The sequence below is a fragment of the Cryptosporidium ryanae genome (genome assembly GCF_009792415.1).
Source record: "Cryptosporidium ryanae isolate 45019 chromosome Unknown contig_31, whole genome shotgun sequence".
Taxonomy (NCBI): Eukaryota; Apicomplexa; class Conoidasida; order Eucoccidiorida; family Cryptosporidiidae; genus Cryptosporidium; species Cryptosporidium ryanae.
The window spans coordinates 85017-100222 of record NW_027125547.1 but is presented as its reverse complement, the minus strand read 5'-3'; the positions used below and the strand labels follow the sequence as shown (position 1 = coordinate 100222).

Below are 15206 nucleotides of genomic sequence, written 5' to 3'. Positions count from 1 at the left end.
TATATATTAGAGGCACGTATATGGTGACTATAGATTAAAAATCATTTAGTGATTTTGAAAATAAGACAATGATAATGCGAGAAATGCAGACGAAGGAGAAGGTTCACCTTTGAATAGTTAGTGTTTTTGCTTGTTTTACTATGCGATTTGCGAGTGCTTTGGTGTAGTTTCGAAGAAATGGTGAGATTCAAAGGCGTTTCTTTGAGGTACAACCCGGATTTGAGAAAATTCGCGAATGACTTAGAGTTCACTGAGCACAGTGGATATGGGTGTGCATATGAGTACTGGAAGGAAAGAGGGGAAAACAACGACGAGGATAGAGAAAGAAGTAGCGGGGGTAAAAGGAATAACACTGACTTAGCAACAGAAGGCATAAGCTTTGGCAAGGAAGACTTGTTGTTTTGTGTGAACGTCTGGAAAAACATAAAGTTTGCCTACAAAAATGCTGAAAATTCAGGTGGTTTTGAAGAATGCATAAACACTAATAATATGGGAAAAGACGGTTCATTGCATTTGATTTTGTTTGACGAGTCCGAGTCGAACAAGTCGAAATGCAATTTCAAGCTGTTTTCTAGCTTAGACAGGACCGACAAGTTTGAAAATGGCCTGATGATTGGAGAATCGGACGTTTTGTACTCAAACCTAAAGCCCAGAATTCCTTATGCGGACACTAGAAAATCATTGATGCTGCTTCAAAAGGGAGGTTTTTTGCGTTTTTTAGGAGATGTGGTGAATACAAAAAGAACTAGAATTCAAAGAGAAAAGAACAACGACGATGATATTTTAAATGAAGGAAAAGACCAAAGCAAGTATGAATTTTCGCTTATAGTCGATGTTTACGTTTACTTGCACCTTAACTCACTGAACTGCAAGCTTTTAGCCAGATTTGGAGGGGCTAAAAACTCCATGAGGCTGCTCCTTGGGTGGTTGGACTCAGAATTCGTACTTCCAGAGTCTGAGGGTACCTTGGTTTGTGCCAATACAAAAGGAGGAACAACAAATGGTTCTTGTCAGAGTGGGAGGAGAAAGAAGAGAAAAGGAGTCGCGAGTAGAGTGAGAGGCAATAATGAAGACGGCCAGGTCGCACAGATCAAAGCGGAGGAGCTTTATTCGCTGTTTAAGGACTATGAAATATCGTCAAAGAGGCTAGGTTCGGCGAACTGGAAACAGCCTCTCGGACTTGTTTCCGAGCTCAGAGGTTACCAGAAGGATGCGGTTTTGTTTGCGAAAAGAGTCGAAGACGGAGCCGAAATCTACTTTGATTATCCACCTTACTGGCATATGTTTACGCTTGAAGACCGAGAATACCCTGTGAGGAACAAAACCAATAAGTTTTACGCCAATATGATAGATGGAGAGATCTCTTTAGACGTTCCAGTTGGTGGCGGAACATTTTCAATCAGAGGAGGCTGTCTGTGCGATGAAATGGGACTCGGAAAGAGTTTGGAGATCATTTCCTTGGTCCTCATTAACAAAAGAAAATTGGAAAACGCGAATTCTGGCGTTTTTGAGCAATTTGATGTAAAAGATTGCATCAAGGAATCTGGATTCCACAAAGAAGAAGCTAACTTTGAGTGTCCATGCGGTACCACAATAAACGCTGGAAAAAATAAGTGTACCGAAAGCTGTAAATTATGTGGAACCGAGTTCCACAGAGAATGTTGCGTATCTGAGAAGGAGTATGAGAACAAAGACAGTGTCTGTTCAATTTGCGAGAACACAATTTTAGACAAAATCGACGTTGCTGCCACGCTAATTATATCGCCAGCAAGCATTGTTGATCAGTGGTATGATGAGGTAAACAAACACGTTAAAAATGGCGTTTTGAGAATAACAAAGTACAATGGAGTTAGATACGTCCAAAACTGTCTCAAAAAGAGTATATTAAAGGGAAACTCTGAAAATGGCGTAAACAAAAACGAGTGTGAAGACTCTGCACATCGCCCAAAGGAGTCCAGGAATGCCAAAGAGACACACCTTAATTTCTTTAGCGACCATATCAAGACCAGGAAGGATGTTTTTGACTACGACATTGTGTTAACCTCTTATGAGGTCTTAAAGGAAGAAATATATCATGTCATGGAGAGAGAAGACATAGTGAACAAGAGATCAATGAGGTACAAAAAGAGCTATCCGATTCTTCCTTCACTCTTGGTAAATATTAACTGGTGGAGAATAGTGCTGGACGAGGCTCAAATGACCGAAGGCTATTCACTTGTTTCTAAAATGACCAACAAGTTAACGTGCTCACACAAGTGGTGTGTAACAGGGACTCCAATCGTGAAGTCCTGTTCAAACGACCTTTTCGGTCTGATTTCAAATCTATCTAGCGTTGGATTCCCCTTTGTTGGGGATTCCGTCGGGAGTTCTTTATTCAGGAGGTACATTGGCTCTCTTTCCTGTTCCGTTTTGTTAAAGAAAAAGTCAAACAGAAGCACAAGCGGGTTGGAAGATGAGAGTCAAAATGTTGAGGAGGAGGACTCCGGTAAAGGAGAGAAAAACGGGATGGCGGAGGTTGTGGAGAGGTACAAGTCAGTAGGAAACCTAGTAAACGTGTTGGAAAGGCTTGTAGGTTTGGTCTTTTATAGAAGAGAAATGGAACAAGTTAAGGAGGAATTAAGCATTCCGAGGACGTTTTACGGCAACACAATTATAGACCTTTCTTCTGTGGAAAGGTTTTTTTATGTAAAACAGTGTGAAATAGGCGTGAGTAATTTTGAAAGTACAATAACGAGGTTAACAGATTTTTCAAACCTTTTGACATACAACAAAAAGGATATTGATTCAATAGTAACAATGCTTAGACTGGCCTGCATACACCCTCAATTGGGATCTATGGGTCTGAATCACGGAACTGGCAGTGCAAATTCAATCACGTCAAGAAACACGCTTAGGAGGAATAAGCACGACACAAAAGACAGATTGAAGAGTGACATGGGAGTGATTGACAATGATGCACTGACTTCCTCTCTAAATAACGGCTTGAAGATTATGACAATGGATCAGATTCTAGACAAATTGCTTAACAAGTGCAGAATCGAGATTGAAGAAAGCGTAAGAAAGTACGTGATGAATACCCTTGGTCTCGCCGGTTTACACGTATATAAAAAAGAAATGCGAGAGGCGTTTGTTTACTATAACCAAGTCCTGGATATCAGAAACGAGGATAGAGTGGACGTACTGCAGCAGATACACACGCTGTGGAATTTGATGGACGTCATTAAATTGAGTCGGGAGAATGGGACTGATTTCAGCGACAAATGCGATATTAAGCTAAGAATTGAAGAGCTGGGTGCTGAATGCGAGAAGCTGGAATATAAGTACAGGGACAAGTACATAAGAGAATATAGAGAGAGACTCGAGGTTTACCTCAAGTCCAGAGAGAAGACTGAGAGCAGCGACTACAAAACAATTATGGACAATTGGTGGTATGTACTCAAGAGGGATGGCCCTTGTTTTCACTACAATTCAACGGTCAGCGAGAAGGACCTTTTATCTCAGGAAGAGACCTTGATAGACAAAGTTAACGACTTTTTGTACGACTACAGGAGCTCCAGGGACGGAGAAATCGCTCTTCAGTTGCCCAATATAAACAGCGTTTCAGGTCTGCTTGTTCTTTTGGACATTAAGGTAAAAGAGATTGAGGAAAACAGGAGGCATATTATGACTGAAATGGACAAACTTATGCTATTTAACAAAGAAAATGATTCATCTGAACACACTATGACCGTTAAAAAGGAGAAGGGCTTGGGTTGTGGCGACTCTAGAAACGAAAGCCCCCTGAATGACGGACTTCTAGACGAGATCATTTCAAAAGTATACTCCTGTAAATACTGCAGGGAGGGAGATGGTGAATCAGAAAACGCCGATCATTTGGATTTGGAAAAAGGTAGAAATGACGAGAACGGGGAATACTGCACTCTTTGCAAAATGCAGACTTATTTTGAGCTTTTGGAACAGTGTCTTTACACCATAAAGAAGAGGTCCAAGGGAAGAGCAAGTACTGTAAGTGGAAAGGTAGGAGACGCGGAGGATCCAAAACCCTATTTTGACTCCACACTTTTGAGGGACTCTGAGATTGTTGCTCTCATTAAGTTATTGAGTAGGGAGGTGAGAAAAGGGTCAAGAATTGAGGCAAAAAACAAAGAGACTGATGATTCATGTATTAATGATACTGGAGGTATAAAGGATTACGGAGAGGAATGCATAAGTAAAATTCAAAGATCATGCAATTCGCACATAAAATATATAGAACTCATGAAATTGGAATTAAATAACTCTAAGAATTGCATATCTTCTATCAGACAACTAGTTAATTCATATTTGGAAATAAATGACTGTAAACAAAGAATACAGGTATTGGACGACTGTAACTTAACCGGAGGGAGTTGTGATAAAGCAGCGAGAAACTCCGCTTCTAACTTGGTTCGTCAAAACGAGGTGTTTTATTACATTGAGAAGTACGAGTTGGAGAGACTCTCCGCTTTAGGTTTAAGGAGAAATTTAAAGTCGCAACAAAAGTTTCTTTGTAGTCTTAAGCTTCATCAAAAACTGAAGCAAATAGAAGAAAGCAGCGGTCAGGCAACGGAGGATAAAGACAGCAGTACCGCAGTGACGGAACTCGAGGTGTGTCCGATATGTCTGAATAAAATAAGCAATGACTATTCACAAGTGCTTTTGCCGTGTGCCCATGTTATTTGTATAGAATGTTACAAACTAGTTAAAAAATCAAACAGAATTAAGAACCAGTGTCCGAAGTGCAGATGCTCGTTCTCAGACACGAATGTGGTGCTTATAGTTCCTGAATGCCAACAAATAGATAGCGGTAGTAATAACAATGGTGGTTCTACCCTAAACAGCAATAAGGGGGGGAGAATTCTAAGGACCAATTTTAACGAAAGCTGTCTGAGCCGCATAAACGACGAAATGAACATTATTGGTAACTTCGGAACAAAGATACAACTCGTAATTAAACACATACTGTGGATTCTGAACAGCAAGTCCTATGAATTTGGGAAGAAGGAAGAAGCAATAAGGCAGAATGAGGATGAGAACAAGGGTGAAAGCGAGGGGAAGAGCGCATTAAACATTAAACACGACGATAAAATACTTGTTTTTTCAGATTTTCAACAAGTTCTCGATATAATATCTGAGGCTCTTTCCCTGAATAAAGTTGTTTTTGGAAAATACAACGGCAGAAAATCCGATTATCGGGTATTACGCGAGTTCCAAACAGGAAGCGACGTTAGAGTTTTAATATGCAACTCCCTTCATGTCGGAAAGGGGGTAAATATCACTTCAGCTAATCACATTGTTTTTGTAAGTCCTCTTGTGAACAAGTCTGACGAATTACAAGCGATTGGCAGAATCATAAGGATGGGACAAAAAAAGACCCCACACATCTGGAACTTCGTTGTTGAGAACTCAATTGACGAAATATTCTTTCACGAGTGCTCACACTCGTCTTCTTCCTCCTCGTCGTCAGACTCAATCAGCTCCGAAAAGGAGCAGCACACATACGTTAAAATTGCGAATCATTTGGTGGAAGCAAGCAAGTCAGTTTCAAACTTTGCTCATTCTTAGCGAAACGAAAAGTCTAGACCTTACCTGTAACTCCCCGGTTTACCGCCGAACTATGGGGAACATGCAACTTTGCATGTGGAACATTAAAGCACTAGACTTTGGCAGCGATGTGCCGCACTCAAAGTGCGTCTATTCTTCGTTTTCTAATGTGAGCGTACAGCTCTCAGGTGATTTATTTGTTTTGATTAGAATACTTGTGTGTCAACGCGCATAGTTCGCGCAATTGAGATCTGCATTGCTGCAAGTACAATTTGGACTTTGCGGATTCAGACCAGCGGTAGTTAATGCTGTTACCTAACAGATTGTTGTTGATGCTTCGCTCGCCTTTCTGTTATTTGTGCGAAATTCAATTATCTTTTTTTGGTTTATTTTTTAACTTATATTCGTTGCCACGGCAACTTATTGCCTATTCACATGTGTATGATTCCGACTATCCGCTCTTTTCTACAGCTGGGCGAAACAAGCACTTCAATGGAACGCCTGTAGCCCAGAGGACATTCAAAAATTTTTACAGCTACAAACTCGGGCTTCTGCAAGCTTTTGTTTGACTCTGATAGTCAGGATTGTGATAGATGTAAAATTGGAAGATTGATGAAATGTATGCAATGAAGCCAGGTAAACTAACCAATACCACAACGCAAATAAGAAACAAGTTTCTAGATACTTGAAATAAAACTTTTAAATAAGCAAAATATTATGGCTAGAGTGTCTTAAACGCTTAGTTGGAAGGTTGAGCCGAACTAGAGTAGTGAATTAGATAATGTTATTCCAATAAGTGTAAAAAGTGTGGTTTCTCTCTACTGCAATAGATACCACCAAGAGTCATCGTCGTAAATAGCTACAACGATGATTCTATTAACTAGTGTATAAAGACTAAAATCCACAAACATTGCAAACTTGGCTCATTCTCCTCTTTTTCAACCAAATTTACACTTTTAAACCATGATTTCTTTATTCATTAACCGTTCACCTATTTGCATTGCTAAACATGCAAACTCCAAGCACTTACTTACACGCGGGCCAACTAGTTGCCTTTCAGGAACATGTACGTTAAAAATAAATAAATCTAACTAATTTAATTTAAACATTGGTACACAACAGTTAAGTGTACACGTGCTAATTATTAATGATAGTTTAGTGGGCATAAAGCGAAAAATTCAGTTTGAAAAGAATCTCATGTTGCGATTTTAGATTAGTCATGATTATCACATATTCAAAACAAATTGTTAAAATAGAGATAAATGTGAAAAAACTAATTTAATATAGCAAAATTGCCTCGACACTCCATTGGTGCCATATTAATAGTAATTTTTATTTAAACAATTAGTAATACCAGTTTTGTATATATACTATTCAAATATGAATTGACTTTTTGTATAGGTTGTATTACACTTTGTTTTCTTTTTTAAGTTAAAATTTAGAGTTTTATGCTTTAACTGCAAAATAAATCGTGTTCAAATGAAAAAAATCTGGTATTCACATATGACTCATTAAAGTCGAGTGGATTTTTATTTGTTACTTACACATGTAAATTAAGTATTTATCATTCTCGCCCCTCAAATGAACACAATTACATATAGTTAGTGGTTTAATTTAAATATTTCTAATTAAGTATTTTGGAACAATTCTTGACTTTATATTACAAAATCAAGTTAAACTCCTAGGTTTTGAAAATTTCTCAATGCAATTTTCAGCTCTTTATGTCAAAACGACAGTGTTAATTAAACAAAATAAAATGTATTAAAGACTAAATTCAGGTTCAATAAATTAAACCCGTGAATTTGTACAAACAATCATGTTTGATATATTAATTACGGTAAAATCCATTTTTTTCATAAATTTATCCACTTATTTAAAGTTTTGAATCAAATATATATTATTTAATTTACAAACAAAAATTAATTATAATCAATTCATAATTAGTAGGAAATAAAAATACAATTAAAGATAGTTTCTTTTTTAATTGGTGACAATAGCTGTAGATGAGTAAGCACTTGGTCTTTTTAGTGCACTGGCAAAGTAGGCAAAATCATCCGGAGAAATGTTTTTAATTTCCTCTGATGTACATAGTTTGAACACATTTGCCTTTATGCAAGAACATTTATCTTGATCTAAAATAGAAGTTGCTAACCATGATTGGAACGAAAGCCTTTTGCAGTCTTCATCGCAAAATTCATTATTGGCGACTGGTATGTTTTGTGGCAAAAACCATCCCCCTCTCAATGCTGAATTATACAAGTTCTCCATTCTCATTGAACTTTCCTCATTTAATGAAAAGGTCACGGGATATGCTGCTTGAGATATAAAATCAACAACAAATCCTAAGCCCCTATCTGTTGTCTTATCTAGGTCATATGGACAAAACTGTTGGTGTGGTCCACCTCTAATGATGTTTTTCGCCTGTTCAACAAGTAAAAACATCATGCATGAATACTCAGGCGGTAATCCATCCTTTGGATCCAATAATTTTTCAATCGATTCCTCGTCCCCAGATAGTACAACCATCATACCATTTGAGGACCTTATCGTCTCCAAAATCGTATTTTGAGTTGCATCAACTAAACCATCTTGATCATTATCCAATACACTGGCCAATAACTCAGTTAAATATGAAATCTTATCGTCTGGTACATCTGAATCTGCTAGAATATGTATCCCAAAAGCTGTTGTGAACTTTGTCAATCCTGCCTTTGTGAAACCTGAATTTGGTATCTTTGATGGCTTTAAGTATACCATATTATCCCGTGGTTGTGAATTGAATATTTCACTCGGAAAAACTGCATTCTCACAGTCAAATTCACCTTCATCTTGAATACTTTTTATTATCAGCAAATCCTCATTTTTTTCTCGTGAATACTTTTCCTGTTTGGTTGATAACGTTGTCACTGTTGTAACTGTTGCTTTTTTTATTGTATTTGTCTTTTCAGTGGTTGTATTAGTAACTGTTTTTCTTGTTGTTGTCAGGGTTGAAACTGCAGGATTCTGGCTTCCAAACTTGATCGATCCAACATTACCATTGCCTTCTCCCTTAATCCTCACATTTGATGTAGGAGAGCCATTAACTATCCAAAATAAAGTGAATGTTATGCATAAATAACATTTAAAGAACTTCATTGTGACAACAAATTCACAACTAAATTTGAATTTTTATTGATTTATTATATTCAGTTATTCTTATTTATATAATAATATTAAACTTCCTTCCTTATTACTAAATAGTTAAGTTATAAACTATATATAACTAATTTACGTATACTTAATTTTTTGTATTTTGGATAAATGTGTAACAAATTCAAACAAAAATAATAATTTTTAAAAAAATCATATCACCGTTTTCAAAATATTGCATTTGTCATTATCTTTGTTATGTGGGATTCCGAGCATCAAACTACCTAGCACTAATAGTCCAAATCATGTATTTTTTAATCTAAAATAATCACCGCAGTTGTTTCCCATTTTTTCAAAATTATGCAACATTACCCTTGACTCAAATAAATTTATAGTTAAAGAAAAAAGCATCGTTTATTTACGTTTGTAATCTCTTCCCTGGCTGAAAACAATTTTGTTAGATTTTAAATAGCTTCGTTATTCACCTTCTATTCATATTAAAACGAACTCAATGCAAACTCATTCCATATTGTCCACTCACATACCTCCTCTCGTAATCCAATCGCTACTTCCTGACTTTTTACTTATATATTTGCAACAATACAACTTTTGCTACAAGTAATTTAACCACATGCAAATTATTTTACCGGTAAAAACCATTTTAAAATTAACAAGTACCGTTATTTGGCGCGCATAATGATGACATTAAAATGAGAAATTAATATTTATGAAACTTGGTAAAGCTGAATATCAAATTATTAATTGAATTATTCATGACAAGGTAAAACTTAATTTGTAATAATACCGAATACTATAATAAAAGTACACTAAGGTATTACATGTGTTCGTATATTTGATGTTTACACGTTTTTAAGTTATGGTTTAAATGTGGGTAATGGGAAAGCAAAAGAAGAAATATTGTGTATAATTCAAAGAAACTGCTGTTTCAATTAGATGCTATAATGGACTGGGTAATTGTTGGCGTTTGTGGGAAGAATAGGAAAGATGAAAATGATCACTCTCAAGAAACAACAATTAAAAATTGGGAGAAACTCGAACTTAATAGCGACGATGGCATAACTATAGAAAATTTAAAAACGAGTTTCTTGTGTGATTACACTCAAAAAGAACAAAACTGTGATTTTATTGTGGTTTCTAGATGCGATATTTGCAAGATATATACGCTGATTGGACTGAAAAGTGATGATATGATTGATAGCATGGATATATTTGATGATATATTGAAGAAAACTACAGGTGAGAAAGGCAAGTATTACTTTAAACTGGAAAACATTCCTTTTTTGGTATTTTTTCCACTAACTAAATTGAAATTCGCTTATGAAGATGACATTCAACACTACAGTTTGTTGAGGGAAAAATATAAATTATTGGTTAGGATATTGTCTTATTTGTATGGGAAAAAAGACGTTCCATGGGTTATATTGATATCAGGGACTTCTGGGAGTGGAAAAAGTACAATCAGCTCGCATTTGTCTTATTATCTAAAGGTTAAGTATATTTTGCAAACGGATAGCATAAGACACATTTTGGCTTCAACCTCCAAATATAAAGATGAAAAGTCCCTCCACTACTCTAGTTATCAAGTACACAAGTGCATTGACAACAAGGAATTCAACTACATTAAAAACGAAAGTGAAACAGAGGAAGATTTAATATTAAACGGATATTTGCTTCAGTCGTATAAGATAGAGGATTACATCTTTGGGATTATAGAAAACCACATTAACAATAACAAGAGTATAATTGTAGAGGGAGTGCACATTACCCCCAGACTTTTTGAGAGAATCAAACAACTTTCCGCTCCATCTGGTTTGAATAAAAATAATAAAGCCAGAATAAATCTGTTTACTTTTCTAATATACATTCAAAACCCAGATGAACATATACAACGCTTTTATCAAAGAGGAAAGGGTTTATTGGACTCCAAGTATTCAAGCAATATTCATGGAATTAGAGAGATTCAAAACTATCTTCTTTCAACCGTTGGAAAAGAGTATAATGTTGAATGCATAGATAATACATCTAATGATATCGATAAAATCATGCAACATTTATTTGAACACCTCAGAAACTCATTTTTTTCTGTAGATTAACTGAAATTAATATCCTTGTATTTATAGAATTAACTATGGATCCGAGTTCTCCAAATTGTATTTGTGTAGTAAAGAGCTCTGTTCATGGCTTATTTTCTCTTTTAACGAGTTAAATATTCTACAACATACAAAACAAATCAAGTCTTCCAATTCAGCTTTTTTATCTTCAGAAACCAACTCCAACTGCTTGCCATGTATTGTTCTGTCAGCCTCGATGCTATTACCACCACATAAATTTAAGTTATTTAAACTGTCATACTCCTTTATGGAATCACTTTTTATTTTCTCTTCAATGTTACTATTGTTCAATTCACCACCGATTCTTTTAAAGTTATCATTCATTTTTTTGTTTAAATGACTATAATTGCTTCGAGTTCTATATACATCTGAGTGATCAATACTTGAAATATCAAAAAATTCTGATATACTCCTTTTTTTTGTTAGGAAATTCTTATCTTTAGAATCACCCAATTGTTTCTTATTATTCAATGAGGTGGAATTGGTACAGTTCCCAACTGTTCCTCCTGTGATAGAACTCTTACTCAATTGCATTTTAGTAGTTTCAATTAAAGAAGCAACAAACCTCTCCTTCTCACTGTGAATTTTGCTTTTTCTGAAGGCAAAATTGCTTTCCTCACTTTTGTTTCTTCTATCAATATCACTCTTAACAATACTCTTAACGATGTTATTTTCATCTTTATTTTTATTTACCGTAATGTTGTCATTATCTTTATCTTCTGTATCTATATTTGAAATGCAAACTAAAGATGATAATTCGTAATCATACTCAAAAACTGACTTGTTTTGGATATGCAAAAAAATTCTTGAATTCCAATCCCAATAAACATTTAGATGCTTGCTATAATATAACTTAAGCCCCCCTGGGATCTCGAAAGTAGGGTCACAACAACTAAGAATATTTGCAAAACTTTTTTTCGCATTCTCGTCACTTTCAACTAAGAAAAATTCTATATTTTTGTTCAGTGGAATGCTATTAATGTGGGACTTTGTCCAAAAACGCAAATAATTTCTAAGTATTAAATATTCCCTCGATACTTGCCTCTGTCCTGTTGTGTCTGTACTTAAACTTGCAAATTCCTCGCTTTCCAATGCAACTCTAAGTTTTTCTAAAGTTTTGGTTTCGTACTTGTCTAATTTCCCCACCAAACTCAACATGGCCTGCACGTGTCTTTTTCCAACAATTATTGGTTTTGAAAACCTCTTGTCCGTTTCCTGTTTAAGTTGCCACCTCAAAGCCCTGTAGGAGGTCAAAGGGGACGAAAACTGCAAGAAACAAAACCCCATATTTGAGAATCCTATTGATGTTCTTCTTTCATCCCTTATATAAACAACCTTCCTTAAGTGCTCGCCAAACCTATTCCCTCTTCCTATAAAGTCCCAAAAGGCTTCTTCGCTCACCACCTCCCCAGAAATTCCCCTAATTAACCAATAGTTTGTGGAAACATTCATAGACTCCATTGTAAGCAATGGCTTAAAAGAAAACGGAGGAACGCAGTATACATAAAGTTCACAAGTACTATCCTTTGATATCTCCTCCCAAATACTTCTTTTGGAAAGTCTGATAAAACTCCTGGTTGAGCTTCTCGAGGGAAAACTCAATACTATTGCCTTTCTTATTCCCTTAAGTATGCACATTTCTTCCTTTATTTCAACCGAATTTGGAAGTGAGTATCCCTGAGAGACACTCCATTTTGAAAAAGTCTCCTCCAAACCGAGATCTAGTTCTAGGTCTTCCGGAATTTCCCGAATTATTGCACTCCAGTTCAGGCTGTATCTCCTCCTTAAACTATAACTTGAGTCACTCCACTCGGAAAGATCGTCTTTTGTAGTGTTACACATCACAACTATTTTCTCCTACACTCAAAAACGCTTGTACTTTTATTTCATCCTAAAAATATCAATCCGTTACTCCTCCCACTATTTATCATATATGGCCACCTATGCACCCTAAAGTCAATTTATTCCTTCACCTTTCTCGATACCCTTACTTTGACTGAGTATTAAAACTACTCTTAAATCCCATTATTCGTGCATAAGGTGTAACTTACTTTATGCAGATCACATTAAGATAATGTATCAACCGACGCATAGACTCCTTACATTTAAGTTAACTATCAACTTGTAAATATAAAAAGGAAACATCAAATAATACTACCACTATTTTGTCCACTTGGCGCCATCTAATATTTTCTCCTTGGCAACCCAAACCCAAATTGCGTTTTAAGTACACATGCTCGCGTATTAAATGTGTTTCATTCTCATATTTTAATAGATTCCTCAGCTATTTGGGTCTGCACCAAATGGTAATAACTACAATTATATTGGTTGGTAACAGAGACAGTTGACCACACAACACTACAAACTCACTACAGTTGCATGACTCGTAAATGAGCAGAAATAAACGCCTGATTGGGCGTATAAAATACAAAACTAATCTCCGTCGAAAGTGAGATAAAATAAAGTTAATTCAAGTTAAACTAGGTAATTAAGCGTCTATTGTGATTTTTGCTGAAGTATATAGATGATAATACATACACCTTCTTTTCAGTTTACAAAACATAAGTTAAGCTATGTTCTACTATTCATTAGATTTAAGTCTTATAAGAATAAGTCCAGTATCGCGTAAAACAAGGTTACATCAAATTTTAAAATAAAGAGGAAACATATTGAATAATTAGCATGAAAATTCGTAAAACTTCCTTTTTATATGCAAAACTTGAAATTTAACACTATTCCTTTCTTTTACTTAACGTCGAAACCCTGTTTTTATTTATATTTATTGGATAAGCACCTCCAACGTTTCCTCCCTTTGAAGGCAAGACATTTACTCCGTGTTGTTGGTAGTAAAAATAATTCTGTTGATGGGACTTATTTCCCACAATTCCCGGTCTTCCATCAATTCTGTAGTCTGATACATTGTGGTTTTGTATAAAACCATTCCCGACGCCACTAAACTCTTCAAAGGAACTCAGTTTACTCAAATTTATTCCTCCCTCCATATTTTGACTATTCAATGTCTCTAATGTAGTGCTTCTTGAATAAGAGGCCTCACTTGAATAAATGGAAGATGAAGAAGAAACAGAGTTTTTACTGCATTCGTGAGTCAAAGGAATCATTTTATCTATATACTTATCAACATCAGGTGGTCTCATTGCAATTCCGTTTCCTGTGTTGTTGCTAACATAAGTAGAATTAGACTTTTTATCTACTGTATCTTCCATTGTTTGTTTACTGCCCAATAACTCGTCAAAATCCTCTTCGTCCTTTGATTGACTCAACAGGTTTGTATTCACAATATTGTTATTTGTTGATGCTACATTATAACGTATATACTGTTGTATTGCGTAGAATGTATGTTTAAAAGGTTTTTTTGATATATTTTCGTCTTCAAATATTCCACTATTGAAGATTAAATTTAAGTCAGTATTTATGAATGTTTGCAGAGAAATAGATGACTTTTTTGAGTTAAAGCACTTAAATACAGTATAGAAAAAAATAACTATTGACGCTTTCACGAACTTTGGTCTCTCAGAATTGTGGTTTCCAGGAATAATCATCAACATCTTTTCGCCACCATAATTATCATGTAGCGTCTTTGAGTGACTAGGATTAACCAGAGTATCGCTCATCCCCGAAATGAACAACGCAGGAACCCTTCCATTGCTTACAGAGTTTAAAGGAGCAATATCGTCAATGTTAACTTTGGCTTTTTCACTAATTGTCTTTCTCAATAGTGCCAATGCAGAATCAACCAAGAAATTCGGTAACAATGGAACATAGTGGTGAACCAATTCGTGGCAAAGTTGTCTCAAACTGCAGAAGCTCGAGTCAATCACCACACCCTTTAAAAAACCATCTCCTTTTTCCACCCCTGAATACATTAATGCCGTCGCTGCTCCCATGGACCTTCCCCATATGCCAACTGAACTGCAACGCTTCGATTTACGTAAGTATTCTATTAATACTGAAAGATCATCCTTTTCGTGATATCCTAAACTAATGTACTCACCATCCGAAATACCCGAACCACTTAAATCTACTGCCATCAATGTAACTCCAATGGGTAAAAGTAATGGAACGTATGGCAAGGCTTCTCTTCTTGAACTGCAGTTCCCATGAAGATATATCACACAGGGAAGGGAATCTGAAAACCTTTCTTCATCCACTGGTTCAAAGTGGCTGCAATGAAGTACTTGTTGTCGTCTGTTCCGAAGTGTAAAATCTGATCTTTTGTAAACCGATTTTCCTATTGCAAACTTCATTGGGCCCAAGTCCCTTATGCTGTATTTGTCCCTCGGTGGCCTTATTATCGCCTTCCACAATTCATTGTATTGTGATGAAATCCCAGATAAAATGGAAGCCATTTTCAATGTGCCTTAT

The 15206-nt window shown here is 35.8% G+C and overlaps 5 protein-coding genes across 5 annotated transcripts; 2 read left to right on the top strand and 3 right to left on the bottom strand.

Moving 5' to 3' along the window:
• Nucleotides 1–177: 177 nt before the first annotated feature.
• Nucleotides 178–5583, top strand: FG386_002055 (helicase; the record flags this gene model as incomplete). Its single annotated transcript, XM_067341403.1, has 1 exon — nucleotides 178–5583. One exon carries the CDS (start codon nucleotides 178–180, stop codon nucleotides 5581–5583), a length of 5406 nt encoding a protein of 1801 aa, XP_067196854.1.
• A 1959-nt stretch (nucleotides 5584–7542) lies between these two features.
• On the bottom strand, nucleotides 7543–8697 carry FG386_002054 (uncharacterized protein; the record flags this gene model as incomplete). The annotated part of the gene is made up of 1 exon (XM_067341402.1): nucleotides 7543–8697. One exon carries the CDS (start codon nucleotides 8695–8697, stop codon nucleotides 7543–7545), a length of 1155 nt encoding a protein of 384 aa, XP_067196853.1.
• A 956-nt stretch (nucleotides 8698–9653) lies between these two features.
• FG386_002053 (phosphoglycerate kinase family protein) lies at nucleotides 9654–10805 on the top strand (the record flags this gene model as incomplete). Its single annotated transcript, XM_067341401.1, has 1 exon — nucleotides 9654–10805. The coding sequence occupies one exon, from the start codon at nucleotides 9654–9656 to the stop codon at nucleotides 10803–10805; it is 1152 nt and encodes a 383-aa protein (XP_067196852.1).
• A 33-nt stretch (nucleotides 10806–10838) lies between these two features.
• FG386_002052 (uncharacterized protein) lies at nucleotides 10839–12665 on the bottom strand (the record flags this gene model as incomplete). Its single annotated transcript, XM_067341400.1, has 1 exon — nucleotides 10839–12665. One exon carries the CDS (start codon nucleotides 12663–12665, stop codon nucleotides 10839–10841), a length of 1827 nt encoding a protein of 608 aa, XP_067196851.1.
• An 890-nt stretch (nucleotides 12666–13555) lies between these two features.
• Nucleotides 13556–15190, bottom strand: FG386_002051 (protein with a conserved N-terminal region; the record flags this gene model as incomplete). Its single annotated transcript, XM_067341399.1, has 1 exon — nucleotides 13556–15190. One exon carries the CDS (start codon nucleotides 15188–15190, stop codon nucleotides 13556–13558), a length of 1635 nt encoding a protein of 544 aa, XP_067196850.1.
• Nucleotides 15191–15206: the final 16 nt, after the last annotated feature.